Source organism: Mugil cephalus, chromosome 8, assembly GCF_022458985.1.
Source record: "Mugil cephalus isolate CIBA_MC_2020 chromosome 8, CIBA_Mcephalus_1.1, whole genome shotgun sequence".
Taxonomy (NCBI): Eukaryota; Metazoa; Chordata; class Actinopteri; order Mugiliformes; family Mugilidae; genus Mugil; species Mugil cephalus.
Window position 1 is genome coordinate 27,569,099 of NC_061777.1, and position 14,175 is coordinate 27,583,273.

The 14,175-nt window shown below is 38.5% G+C and overlaps 1 protein-coding gene across 2 annotated transcripts; it reads right to left on the reverse strand.

Moving 5' to 3' along the window:
* Positions 1-727: 727 nt before the first annotated feature.
* ppm1f (protein phosphatase, Mg2+/Mn2+ dependent, 1F) lies at positions 728-12,796 on the reverse strand. 2 transcript variants are annotated; one of them, XM_047592563.1, is made up of 8 exons: positions 12,519-12,796; positions 11,500-11,680; positions 8,424-8,554; positions 6,972-7,174; positions 5,019-5,207; positions 4,211-4,354; positions 3,611-3,704; positions 728-2,720 (listed from the first exon to the last, which is right to left on the reverse strand). In XM_047592563.1, the coding sequence occupies exons 2-8, from the start codon at positions 11,661-11,663 to the stop codon at positions 2,371-2,373; spliced, it is 1,275 nt and encodes a 424-aa protein (XP_047448519.1). In that variant the 5' UTR covers positions 11,664-11,680; positions 12,519-12,796; the 3' UTR covers positions 728-2,370. The 2 variants fall into 2 exon arrangements, with proteins under 2 accessions (XP_047448519.1, XP_047448518.1); XM_047592562.1 differs by having other exon boundaries at positions 11,500-11,674; positions 12,519-12,794.
* Positions 12,797-14,175: the final 1,379 nt, after the last annotated feature.

Here is a 14,175-nt window from a genome sequence, read left to right on the forward strand (position 1 = left end):
ACCTAAAGGTTTGTTGCACCTTTTAGATATTGATATTTATTTATAGTATTTTTCTCATCAGTCTATGCTCAATAACTCACACTGACAAAATAAAAACATGTTAAAAGACATTTTGGCACATTTTAAAATATCAAAATCTCAAACTTTTTAAAGGTATTCAGCCCCTTACTTCAGTATTTAGAGGTCCTAATTGGTGAAAAAGCTACACATTTGCCCGCTTGAGTTTATGTCCCAGGCTGTTCCATAACAGTATGCAGAAGACAAATCCATTGTGAGAGCCTAGAAAAACAGAGGATGCTGGTTTGTCTACACACAAGTGAATGATGGCTGGACTGTCTGAGAGCTGTCGAGCTGCTCCACGTCCCCGTATTACAGCCAATTACAGGACACATCTCTTCCCTTTGTTTTTCTACGCAGCACTTTCTTCTTATTATGTATCTTCATATATGACCAATTGTTCCATTTGTCTTTGTATTTTAAATCAAAAACTCAACAACACCTCAATATATACCCATGTCTGAAAGTAAAACTGAACTACCCAAAGATACATGTTACATGTCAGAACTTTTTTGTTTTTAAATGTTTCTAAATCTTAAAGCCTTCTGATTATTTCCAGGTTTACATGAAAGATTCTCAGTGGGTCTGGCATAATTCTTAGGCGAAATGATTATATACATTTATTTATTTATTTATTTTTAATACAGAACTACAGATTTAGTCCCTTGTGTGAGGTTCTCATTGCTTTTTATTCAGTCATTGATAAAACACAGCAAAACAGCATATGGGTGATACACAATATCAATATACAGACAGTATATAAATCCTCATTCAATCATTCAGTCCTCAAGTCTTTACAGATTGTGTTCTCAGTAAGACATCATTACCAAGTGATACTTAACGGTGAGACAATAATCCCCTCACGTCACTATGACAGGCACATGGAGTTGGTTGACCTGCAGAAATACTGTATTTGGGATTCTTGTGTCCTGTGTATTTTCCCTGCAGCTCATATACTTTGACACTAATGGTAGAATGACACAATGACACAAATGTATAATGTAACAGACAGTTTTTACAGTTTAAAAGAGAGTATGGACAAAGAGCACAACCTTAATGAGATATAATCACTACTGAATACTTTGCGGTATTTTAATTACAACATTAAATATATAAAATGTACTCATACAATCTGCATTTACATGTATGTGGCTTGAAAAGTGTATAGCACTGGATTCCATACATGTTGAAGCAGTGTCTGCTGGATGCTGTCTTTTATAATAGTCTTCAACATGAATCATGGTGTAAGAAATTAATTAATCTGTGTTGACATGCTCTAACAAATATTACAGCATCTTTTCAGGTTAGAGCAAATGGTAAGTCATATCAAGTGACTTTTAAAACTTAAGTCAAACTTAAAGTCTTAAACTCTTGGATCCTTTAAATCTTTAGCAGTGATTAAGAAGCTGGTTTTGGAAATGAGAGCAACACAGTTTCAAACCATTTAATTACTTAACAGTGAGTATTCTGCAGTGACTGAATCTCACTACTGGGTGTTGAGAATTCAGACCATTATAGCATAATTCAAAGTCACTCAGTTAGATTATATATGGTCTTGCTTTTATGTAGCACTTTTCTACCTATTGGTACTCAAAGCGCTTTTACAGTCAGAGACACATCCACCCATACATTCACACAAGCACACACACATTCACACAGCAGTTGCACTGGGAGCAACTGGGGGTTCAGTGTCTTGCTCAAGGACACTTGGGCATATGGCACTTTCTGGGGATCAGAACAACCCGCTCTACCTACTGAGCCACAAAAAGTGAAAAAAGATGACAAACTCTTTTAAGAGAAGAACTTAAAAAAAAAAACTGCATTCATTCAGAATGTCGTGCTACTTTTGTATTGTAACAGCTGTATATTTCATGTCAGTGGAAAATGGCTAAACAAAACAAAACCATATGTAGAGAAAAATAACACTGATATTAAAACCACAACATTATTATTACACGTGTGCATACACACACACACACACACACAGACAGAACCACACAACTGGCAATTAAAGAAGTGAGGACCAGACAAAATGTCCTCACAACAATGGTGACCATAAACAAGTCCTTCCAAACATAGAATTACACATAAATCCACATCCAATGTGCATCACATTGCATCACAGATCCAGTGCAGTTAAATCAGCTTTAATTCATGAGTAGGTTACAATGAAATGAGCTCAGTTGCAGGATGTCTGTCAGCATCTACAGGCTGAAAAATGATGAGTCAGGCAGTACCTTGGCACACAGTGATATCTGGGCAGCTGACCTCCTCCTGCTGTGAAGCATCTCGGGAAGGGGAGTCCTGAGTATCTTATACAGTCCCTGTTGTGGATTGTTGAACCAGCAGCTGCTCCAGTGGACGCAGGAACACCAGCATCACTGTGATGTTATCACTAGAACCAGCTGCTTTTGCGTGACTTACCAAGTGCTGAGCGACTCTTGACCCAACAGCACCCTCTGCCTGTTCGAGTGAAGCATCTCCTCCTCCTTCTGAGTCACCAGCATGCTGGAGTGCATCCAGAACCAGTTGAGGAACCTCTGAATGCTTGACGGTGTCAAAGAAACCATCACACGCCAGCAACACATAGTCCTCATCTCCCCACAGTGGGGTTGTTGAGCAGTCAGCATCTCCAGATACATAGGGCTTCTGGTCAAAGTCACCTGAAGGAGAGATATGTGTTTACTCTGCAATTATGAATAATGCAGGAACTATGGTTGCACCTATATTTCATTAACTTTCAAAACAGCGTATACATTATATGAAAATATAACTTTCAATTTTAGTTTAAAGTTAGTTTAATTCATAGCTAGAAAGTACAAACCAGACAAAGACTGGCAGGTGATCCAAGGGTTTAGTGCTTAGCAGTGAAGTGAATCATCCAGGCTGTTTTGTTAATATCCCTTCAGATACGACACTTAAACTGCATGGATTTCTTTTCTTACTTGGCAATAACTGCTTTCAGTACCACTTTGTCCTTTAAAACAAAAGTATTTTTAAATCTCTACTGCAGTTTTATTGTCAGTTATTTTTGCCATTAAAAATATTTTGCAAAAACAGACAGACACCTAGATAAAGTAAACATTAACTTGTACAACTTTCTTCTATCAAAGGGAAAGCTCTGTCTGTTTGACTGGCTCACTGGAGCCGAACCCACAATATCACCAAGTATTATTAACACGAGTGGTCACTACCTTTCTCACTCAGTTGCCCACACGTTGAAACATATGAGTGACATCTGTTGTGCTGTGGACTACACCATAATAAAAGGGTGTCTCTGTGTCAGTTTGGATTTGGGAGTGCAATAATGGGAGGCTGCTCTGCATCCATGTCAGTGACAGTATAGTGGCCTCATTTCATATTTGTGGTGGACTTTTGAGTGTCACCCAGCTGAAAGGTGACAGGAGAGAGACCTATTTTTCTTTTTGCTACCCACTTCCCGTCTAGTTTTCACATTCTTCACTTCTCCCTGAATTAAACATTACCTATTACAAGTATTAAACATATGCAGGTGATTTGGCTGCAGGTGTCAGAAGTACTTGAACTGCCTTACCTATGGCCCTGGACACAGCATAGGTGCCATTAACACGCCAGCAACCCATGAAGGTAAGACAGCCACCGAGATCTTCAATTCTCTGTTTCTCATCCTGGAGAATGGAGGAAAGAAGAGTCAGACCCTCTCATCTGGCCTCCCTAACATCACACATTGTGTTTTAACATGTGCAGTAAGTCTACATACACACACATACATAACACAAAAATAAAACATTTGTACAGAGAAAATAAATAAAATAAAATGAAGTGCAGCTTAGTGCAGGTCACAGTGTATGAAATGTTAGGAGTGTGTGACTGATGCTGGTGCTGGTCAAAAAACACCAGGAAGGTGTCCACTTCGTCCTTCTCAGGCTCAAATGTAGAATGTAGGAAGCGTTGTCGTTGCTGCATTGTCTCACTGGACTCTCCACAGTGGTACAATTTGGTTGATGACCTTAAATTTGCAATACACTGACATATTCCACACGAACTGATGTATAGCTGTAACACATCCTAGGAAGCATGTATTTGTTTCTGATGGTCCCAGTTTGGATATAAAACATCCTTTAATTCCGAGAACCAAAGAGTTGTGTGTTTGTTTGTTATGTTATATTCTAACCTCTCTTTCTGGTTTATGGGGGTCCATGAGTGTAACAACTTGTCCTTTTCTGACCAGTATTGCCTGTGAGTCTCCCAGCCAAGCCACGGCCAGCTCCTGACCCTGGATCAGCACCACCACTCCTGTGCTGCCGCTTCGCAGACGCTGTCAACACAGACACAAAATCAATTCCAAAACTCTTCATCAGCCAGTGCATCACAGGGCTAACACAGACAGACAGGCAAACATTCATTCACACACACATGACCATTTTGGAATCATCAATTGATCTAATATGCATCTTTGTAGAGGGTCTACTGCATAGCAACGAGGTAACATTGTCATGTGTCTTCTATGGACTATGCCATTGTCATAGCCATTCTGTGTTTGTGTGAGAGGGCAGGGATGGTCTATAAATGCAGAGGGCATGGTGAAGCTGTATCCTGCATTCATGCAAAATTCATTAAAGTCGTACCTTAATGCATGGCTCTGCAGAGGCGTGCCAATGTTTGTACGTTCTTTAGAATACGGAATTATTTAAAAGTGTGACAAAAACAAACTAATGCTTAATTCCTCAGATTTTTTGCTTTGTTTTCTTGCTCAGTTGACCACCACTCCACCACTGCTCTCTCTCCATCTCAGTCATTGAGCTGGGAAGGATAAGCCAAGTTTGACAAATGCTTCCAAGTATCCCTTTAATTAGACATTACAGCTCAAATGTCGGTAACTATTCCAGCGGCCCTCTCACACTAGTGTACCAGTGCATGCATTCTGTATATCAGCTGAAAACCAACAAGTACAGGATGTTGTGTGGATTCCATGTCAGTACCTCTCTTTTGGCTTTGCGTCTAAACATGTCATCTGTGCGTATGAAAGCAGATTTAAGTGCTGTAGCTGTGTCACTCTGCAGAATCTCCAGTTTACCCAGAGCCACATGGAGATGGGTGGCAGCGTAGGCGGCAGCCTCCACCCCTCCATGGCCGTCAAATACAGCATAGTAGGCACGGTCTGCTCCATCCTGGACATGGTAGTGAGAAACACAGAGAGAGGAACAGTATGGAAGTGTCTGACAGTTAGTGCACTGACTAGCATGTGATAAATATGTGAGTGTCATTTTTGTGGAAAAAAATAGATAGTGTTTAGATGAGCTCAAGATTACATGACATTTAGCACACTTATGAATGATGATGTCCACTATATATAAGTTAAGGCATTCATTTTTACTTTTTAATTTTAACAAGATGAAAGAAGTGACATGCAGTTTTGGGTGAGTTGTTTCTCTTATCACTTGTTTGAGTGATGCAGGCGAGGTGAGCAGTTTTAGAGATCTGACTTTACACCTGATCCCTGGTCTTAAATTTGTCTCAACCTTGACTGGGAATCAGTCAGAAGGGCTGAAATCTCCATGGCATATCATGTAAAGCCTGCCACACCAACTGACCAAGTTTTTCTGTGAGTTTAGTCACAAGTTAGATAGACATGGTATGTTCCACATCTCCTTTCCTTCCCCACATACTGACAGCAACCCATGTGAAGGAAAGAAGTATTCTATGGTGTTGGTTGATATGTTCAGTAAGGGAGATTTCTACAAAACTCAACTAGGGACAATGGACCACACTTGATTCACCAAGTTTTGACAGAAAGGTTTGATTATCTCATTTTTGACTTAAAATTGCACTTTTCTTATGATCCACAGAGTGGCAGTGCAGCTGAGAAAGACAATGTTGCAACAAACTCATAAATGCAGTGAAGAAACCCACTTGAAAACACTCCCTTTAGTGAAACTTACCTTGTCCACTTGCACATATGAATAAAGATAAGGATAAGAGATCTTGCACACCAACAGTTTGACATCGGAAAATTTCCACTAGAAAGATTTTTGGTCTTGACAGTAGTAAAGGTGCCATTGCTTAGACTCAGTTTGTTTTCCTCTGCTACTTATCAGGTAGTCTGTAGAAACTCACATACATTTCCCAGCTCCAGTAATTCCAGAACTGGCCCTGTCCTCCTCATGAATCTGTCTCTTGTTGAATGTTCACAGAAAACTATTAAAGAAGGTGTGACAGTGTGCCTAAAGATTCCCTGAGCAAGACAGTGAATGTGAGTGTCTGTGTGAATTATTGGGTAGATGTGACAGTAAGAGAAGCCAAGGCAAGTAAAGCTCCCCCTGGTGACTGAACCGCATATAACACACAAGTTCCATCCCTTCCATGTTAGTGGAAGTATATGTCAAATAAATGATTTACAGGGGCAGTTTCTGTCATGTTAGGTAGCCAATATGATGCTGATGTATGTTCACATGGCCATTCTTCTGACAAATTCTGTTTTATTTATTTATTCGACATCAAAAAATATGTACAATCCGGTTGTGACATCATGATGATTGACAGTTACCAATCACATGAAGCTGTCCCATAGAACTGAGAGTAGGAAAAAAAATGAAGAACAAATAAGTACAGTGTATAATCCAACATTTTTTGTAACTGGTGGAGGAAAAGTAAAGTAGAGTGCCGTATTAATCAAATTCCAACAGTAAGTCTAGACGAAGTGTGGGGTGGGTCATCCACTATGCAGCAACACTCTCAAGCTTTTCTACAGTCTATCGCATCAATAGACAGAAAAGCTCTACAGAGATACAAGATAATTCACCAAGTGGAGTATCCCAAAAAGAATATAGACAGATGATGTACCCCACAACCCCAAATTCTCAAGCCAAGACCTAAGTCTTCTCATTGTTGAGAAGTGAAGAGCAGTGTTTTGTGTTGTAGTGAAAGGCCTGTACCTGGATTCCAAAGAGATGGTTGAACTCTGCTAAGGCCACATGTTTGTCCTCCATCTTCCTCCTTGTGTTCTTGATGGCATGGACAGAGCAGTGGGTGATGCAAGAGGGGGATGGGGGCAGCTTGGGAAGGTTTTGGTGCCAGGCATGAGCTACACCTATCAGCTGGTTGAGGAACAGAAGTTGGACTGCCTCCGACTGCAGTACTGACAGCAAGATAAAATACAAATGAACATGTAAGTGACTTTTTACACAGTATTCACTGCCACTTTGTTTACCTGTTGGTACTGATGTTTTTTCTCTTATTTGTTATTGTTTTTGATGTACATATACAGTAAATACTGTTTAATTTTTTTTAGTATTCTAGCATATGCCTAGTACATTTTCAGTTCAGTGTTTAATTGTATCATTGTTCTCAATCTATTGTTACTTGCTGCTGTTACATGATAATTTCCAGTACCACCAAGTCTGCAGTTCATCTCAGCTGCACATAGCTTTCCAAGCCTTTTCATTGGTTTGGTTTTATGTAACATTTACTGGTAAGATTCCAGGGTCAAACCTACCACCTGCTGAGTGACTTTTAGTAGAAAGTTTGCATTTTCTCCTCATAACTGCAAAAGTTATCCTCAGATGATCTAGTAAGCGAAAAACACGCTAGTTACATTAAACACTGAAGTTGGCCCTCAGTGTGAGAGGGAGCATGAATGGTGGTTTGTCTCTCAATGTCAGCCCTTATTCATGTGGCAACCTACAAGGGGCCGTGCATCAGCGAATACTGGGCTCCTATTCAGACATGGTATTAACATGTGACCTGCATGATAAGATTCCAGATATCCAGCTTGAAGGACCTGTGCTCACATTTTTCGTTAAAATGTGTTTGCATATGAGTCCGGATTTAGGACTTGAGATTTGATCATGGTTTCCTGTTTTGTATGAAAATAAATACACCACATCATTACTGGATCGCTACCTACCACTGTATCACAACAACGGCGTGCGCCCACAAGAGACCGTGTGCAGATGATTCATATTTTGGATCTCTCAGCTCAGGCTACAACTACAACAATGGAAACTTCCATTGCCAGAGTAATGTTGAAAAAGAATACCAAAAAAAGATACTGTCGCTGTTAAGAAAATACTAATACTACTAAAATCTACATAGCTACTTTATAAACAGACAACCCATACATGAACATGTTTGTTTATGATGTGTTCACTTATTTAATTTGTGCATTTTTGTTCAGATTTATATACTATTCATTTATCATACTGGCTACTTTCAATTGCATTACACAGGATAGATGTTGGTACTAGGTCTGAAGAGGGCCTTGGGCATTAAATGAATGATCACATTGCTCTGTATCTGCTTGATGTGTAAAGACACATCTGTTTACTGATGTGTCTCAATGTGTTATGTAATGCAACTATACAACTACTAAAGCCACATAAACTTACAGACTTCAGTTTGCTCCTCTTCCTGGTTACCCTCAGCTTCCTGGGGAATTTGGAAGGGTGAAAGGTCCTTCTGCAGCAGCTGGGACACTGCTTCTTGGCACAGGAGGGCACTAAGGCATGCAGGAGAACCCCTGAAGCACACAGATTGCACAGATTGGATGCAGCTGGCAAAGGAATTCAACTTGAATTCAACTGAATGACATTTCTAGGGAAGAGAAGACTGGGCTTAGGAGACAGGAAGTGCAGGGAACAATGGGTTTTCTGCGGACAGGATGTAAAGTTAAAAAAAAAAAAAGCAGAGTAGAGAACACACAAGCCAGTGAGTTACTAGATATTCAAGTTCCTACTAATTTATTTGAACTTGAAGCATGTGTTCAAAACAACATTCAATGTGCAGCCATGGACAATCATTGACACAAAATAATATCTGTCTATCTGCGTGTAGATGTCTACTTTTAGCATAATGTAGGAGTTTATAAGAAACAGCAGTCGGTATAAAAAGTGTGGACACACCTATTAAATCAAACACAAAAATAATCAACAGGATCTCAGTAACGAAATGTACCACTCAGGTTAGGGCTAAAGAAAATAACAAGTGATGAGGTATACCATGGGAATGGTGAAGACAGTCAACAAATGGACAGTATATAGCACATCAGTGGCATTATGAATGGTTGGAGTCCCTCCAAACTGCTGAGGAAACAAACAGAAATTTGGAAGGGGAGGATGTCAGGATTACTTTTTTGGCAAATACTATTTGCTCCCCACATGTGACCACCTCTCTACATTCTGTCTAGGCTATGAAGGTGGATGGCAAGACGAGCTTTTTCTTAAGAAAAACCAATCCAAGCACAGCTAAAATGAACAAAAACATTCACACATTCACAGAATCAAGTGAAAATGTTTGTTCAAATTGTGAGACCAAGATTAATGTATTTACCCAAAACTGTAAAAGGTATATTAGGTGCAAAAACCACCACATCATCAAAAGAACACCTGCACCTTAAAGAAAATCTGTGGCAGGAACTAAAATACACTCAAGTCAAGATGTGCCAAGCCACTAGGCAGCTTTTGGGCCACCAATTATGTTGGAGCATTATGATTCAGATCAGTCACATAAGTCATTATAATCTATAAATGAATTTGGATTTCTGAGAATTCTCAGTCAAGATTTAAAGGCTTTAGAGATCTTCAAAGTAGTGGTTGAAAATATTCACTCTTGCACACCATTTATACAGATCAATTTATATATTCAACCTAGGCAATGTTTGAGGGGATGTGTATGGTATGCGGCAGAAATTTGTTCTTCTTCCATGTTGCAGCTTGTACAGACATGACAAAGGAATTTGTGAAGTGGAAGAGTTGAATATTTCCTTCGTGTGTGACTGTATTGAAACCTTAAAATCTGTGTATGTGATCTGTGGAGGATAGGACGGTGTCCAGGTTGACCTCGTACTAACATGGGTCTAAAGTAATCCAATTCCAAGGGGTGCAGCTAAAAGTGTGAGTGTGAACATGATCAGGACGCGTCAAGAATGCATTTGAGATCCAAACACTCAGCGCTTGCATTAACATCCCTCCTGGGGAATCCAATCACAAAAGACCTGCTTATGCATTTGAGAGATCTGATCCACATTTAGTGGTGGTGGTCTGGCTCGCATCTGTTCACACTCCTTTGGTAGTGTGAACACACAATGCATCCTCAGTCGCATTCAACTACATTCAAATACTCAATGGGTTGCGCTTGTGTCAGCAAAGTTTTGCCTCATTCATCCATAAAAAAAGATACACTATTAGAAAGAATCACCGGAAAAGGAAAAAGTAATTGCACGTCTGTTCATTAGTAATAAGAGCCTTTTAAAATATTCTGTCCATGTGGCTGTTAACCAACTAAATAACAAATAAATCAACACAAGACTTAACTGATTGACTGAGAGTATTGAATATGAGTACATTGTGTGTAATACTGTCATTAAAAAACATGTCAGCATGTGGTTAATTATTGATGTGATCATGTTGATGTACAGTATAAAGAGCCGCCTGGAGGTTAATTACTGTTGGTACTTACAGTCTGAGTTTTGTGTGTGGAGATCAGTATATAATTACTGTGTGCGCAAGTCATGACGTGCCCACAAAAATTAGAGACCGTCGTTGATATAATTTTCTGCACAGCCCCAGAGGATGTCTGTGTTTATTTGCAGACAGAGTGCAAAAGTTAGATCTGGAGAGTTGCTAGAGATGCTGGCCACTTGTGATCAGGTGATCAGACTACCCAGGTTGTATGCATGTTATGTAGTTATGTTTTTACACATTCAGATTCAGAAAGACAAAACAAAAACCACAACTGCAATTAAGAATAATTTCCAGAAAAGAAATGCACCATAGTGATGAGAGACTTATATTCTGTCCTGGTAGCTCTTAAATGAACAAACAAATCTAACTAAACAAGAATAAATTAACAAGTAAATGGCTAATCTAATATGGTAAATTAGCAATGTGTTCATGTTTATGGATGCAAATTATTATGAGGAGACAAGTTACCGTATTTCTTCAACAACATTTTTCTTACACTGCAGCATGTGGAAGCTTTGATGTGTTGAATTGTAATTTTGTTTGTAAGATAACCAAGGTCAGGTTTTAGGCAAATTAATAAATAATAATTTAACAAGCCCATTATATCCAAGTTTGATGACATCTCAATTTCAAACAGCACCATTTGTGTTTCATAAACGGTGCCAGGTGGAGACTGTTTTCATTCTTTATGGTTTATCTTGTGAAATCAGAAGGGGAGTAAGAGAAAATGCAGGTTTTAGTCTGGAGAGTTTAAGAGGATAAGTTGAAAGACCTACACTTAAGTAAACTCAGTGGAAGAAAATGTCAGTTGTGCTAACAGCATTATTATCCCACATTTGACAGCTGAGTTAACAAAGAAATTGAAAAGGGAAAATTGGTCAATTTTTCTTTTCTTTTTTTTTTTTTTTTAACCCAACAAAAACATCTTTTGTGCTAATATTCCCCTATAGCCTTGACAGCAATTGATTATTCATTCAATTCATTATGTGCCTCCTCTTCTTACCTGGCAGACAGAAGCCTCAGGCCCAGTTCTAGGCTCTCCCCATGCAGCTCTTCTATTGAGACTTTGCGGCTCAGAGGGCTGACAGGGAGCACACCACCTTCCTCCAGAGCAGCTGGGAACTCCTCCACCAGTTTCTCCAGGAAGCACCGGGCCGCTGACTCCATCTTGCTGAACCCTAATGCTCAAAGAATCATTTGAACAAATGTATTTTTAATGATGGACAACACTGAAAAGAACAACAACAGAAAAGAATTAAAAACAATGTGATGACTGTCCTGATAAAACTAACTGCAACACAAACTAAAACTATGACAGGTTGATGCTGAATTATGATGAGTGTGTCTAGAAGACTAGGACACACTATTGACCAAATATGAAGTGACAAGGAAGCTACCAGGCAACACTAATTCCCAGTGTATTAGTAAGAAAATAAGAAGTTTCATTTACAGGTCGACATATGTTAATGAATGGGTGGATGTGTCACGCTCTAATACCAGAGGATTTCCTATTGTTATGGTGGACAGGTATATGCACGTTGACCGGAAGAGGAGGAAGTGTCACTTCCTCTGAAAATTACATGCAGTTTCTTTTAAAAAATTAAAAAAATAAATAAAAACTAAGAAAGCTACGCAGGGTCTAGCAAAAGACAGTTACCGGAGCTATTAAGAAAGCGAAATATCAGAATTAAAACGAGAAAGCCTTTATTAGTCATTGCACGCAATACAACGAGAGTTAAATTCGTCTCCTCTGTGCTTTTGTGTGAGAGCAAAATACAGTAGATAAAATACATACAGCATTAGATCTCCATGTGCGGGTAATACTTTTTCACTTTTAAAAACAAAGGGAAACTCACACACCAAAGTACAATTTACAACTTATTGAAAGGTTTCGTTTCCTGTGCCACACATGTAAAAAAAAATATGACAGCTTTAAATGTTTTTTGTGATCCCATTTTATGTTCTATTTTTTTTTTTTTTTTTTTTTTTTGCCCCCAAAAGCAAAAGGCTCCTTTTTCTTACCTCGAATTATGTCGGAAGAGTCGCTTAACTCAACTCAACTAAACTAAAGCTGAGGAAAACACGGTCTATGGCGACGCAGATAGATTCATGCAAACCACAAACGCACACAAATCCGGGCTAGTGGAGCAGGTTGTAAACTGTGCGATGATAAAACTGCAGACAATGTGTACTGAGAAGCAGCGGTGTTGAAAACCTGCGGAAACGTCAACACCCCATTGGACCGGCCCTTTCCTGTACGTCATCAGGTCCCTGAACGCGCCCTTCCCGCTTCCGCTGCAGATTTAAAGCGGCAGGCTGCACTCAAAGCTCACCGGCTCTTTACAGACGTTTTCCATTTAGTTTTACTCGGAACCTTCTATTTCATCCTAATTAAGCAATTAGCGCCCTCTATTCTATTCTATTCTATTCTATTCTATTCTATTCTATTATATACTACTTTAACGATGAGACACTGCAGGTGAACGGGGTAAAAAAAATAACTAATGATATCACCATGAAACTTCTCCAGTAGATTTACTTACAGAAATAAAAAATTCTTTTTGGTATTACAAGTTTTCTAGTTTTCTATGAATTTATATTTAAATATGCAAATGAGGAGTTATCTCCTTAAAAATGTGCAAATTTGCTTACATTTCCAGAACAGAAATGTGAATAATGGCTAAAATGAGGTTCAAAATTCTTGTTTCATTTTGTTAACGTATTTCCAGGTATTTACAGAGAGAAATTTGGATATCTCTTTTTATCACTCACAAAATACTGTCGATATTGAAAAAAAGAAAAGAAAAAAAGCCATGCAGTAAAATGTTATATAAATCAGAATGATAGACTATATTAAAAAAAAAATAATAATAATAAAAAAAAAAAAATAACAAAAAACTGTAATTACCTGCAGAATGTAGTTAGGAATAAATCTGTAAAGTTTGGTGTGTGTAAGTGCTACTGAAGTGGAGATTTCTGGCTTGGAGTGGTCTATGTAGAAAAACTCATTTTGAGAAATCGGCCTTTTGAATATTTACGTTGTAAAATCATGTATGTATTTTTATTGGAAACCGCAGTGTATCAAAACCAAATCTACTCAAAACAAAACTTCAAAACATATCATCTAATCATATCAATGTGTATAATATCAAAACATCAGATTCAATTTTCAGTAAGTTCATTCAGCGTGAAACGTAAATGATGAGCCATTGCTGATCGGCGCGATCATCTCCACCTTCGTCTCTTTTTACCAAAGAAAATTTATGGCTGGATGAACTCAGATGAGTCTGACTTCCCCTCTCCTCTTCTTTATGCAACTTTTCCTTGACTTTTCTTACTAATTTGAAGCTTTTCTTCTTAGAGAGGACTTCATGGCAATTTTAAATGTTGGATCAGTTTATGTTGTTGCTCTAGATCAGATAACAATCTGATTGACTGCAATTTTTTACTGGAAATGAATGAAATTTATCCAAATTCATTTCTAAAAACCTGAAACATTTGTGAACTAGTTTATATAGCTTGGAACTTCGTGAATCTAATTTTTGGTTTCTAATAAATATTGGTGTATCTTCTACCAGTTTAAAGTCCTTTCCCACCACATTTTTTCCTAAAAAAGGTTCTAAAAAAAATACAAGAAGCCAACTTTAAAAAAGAAATATAGAATGGAGATTCTGAACAG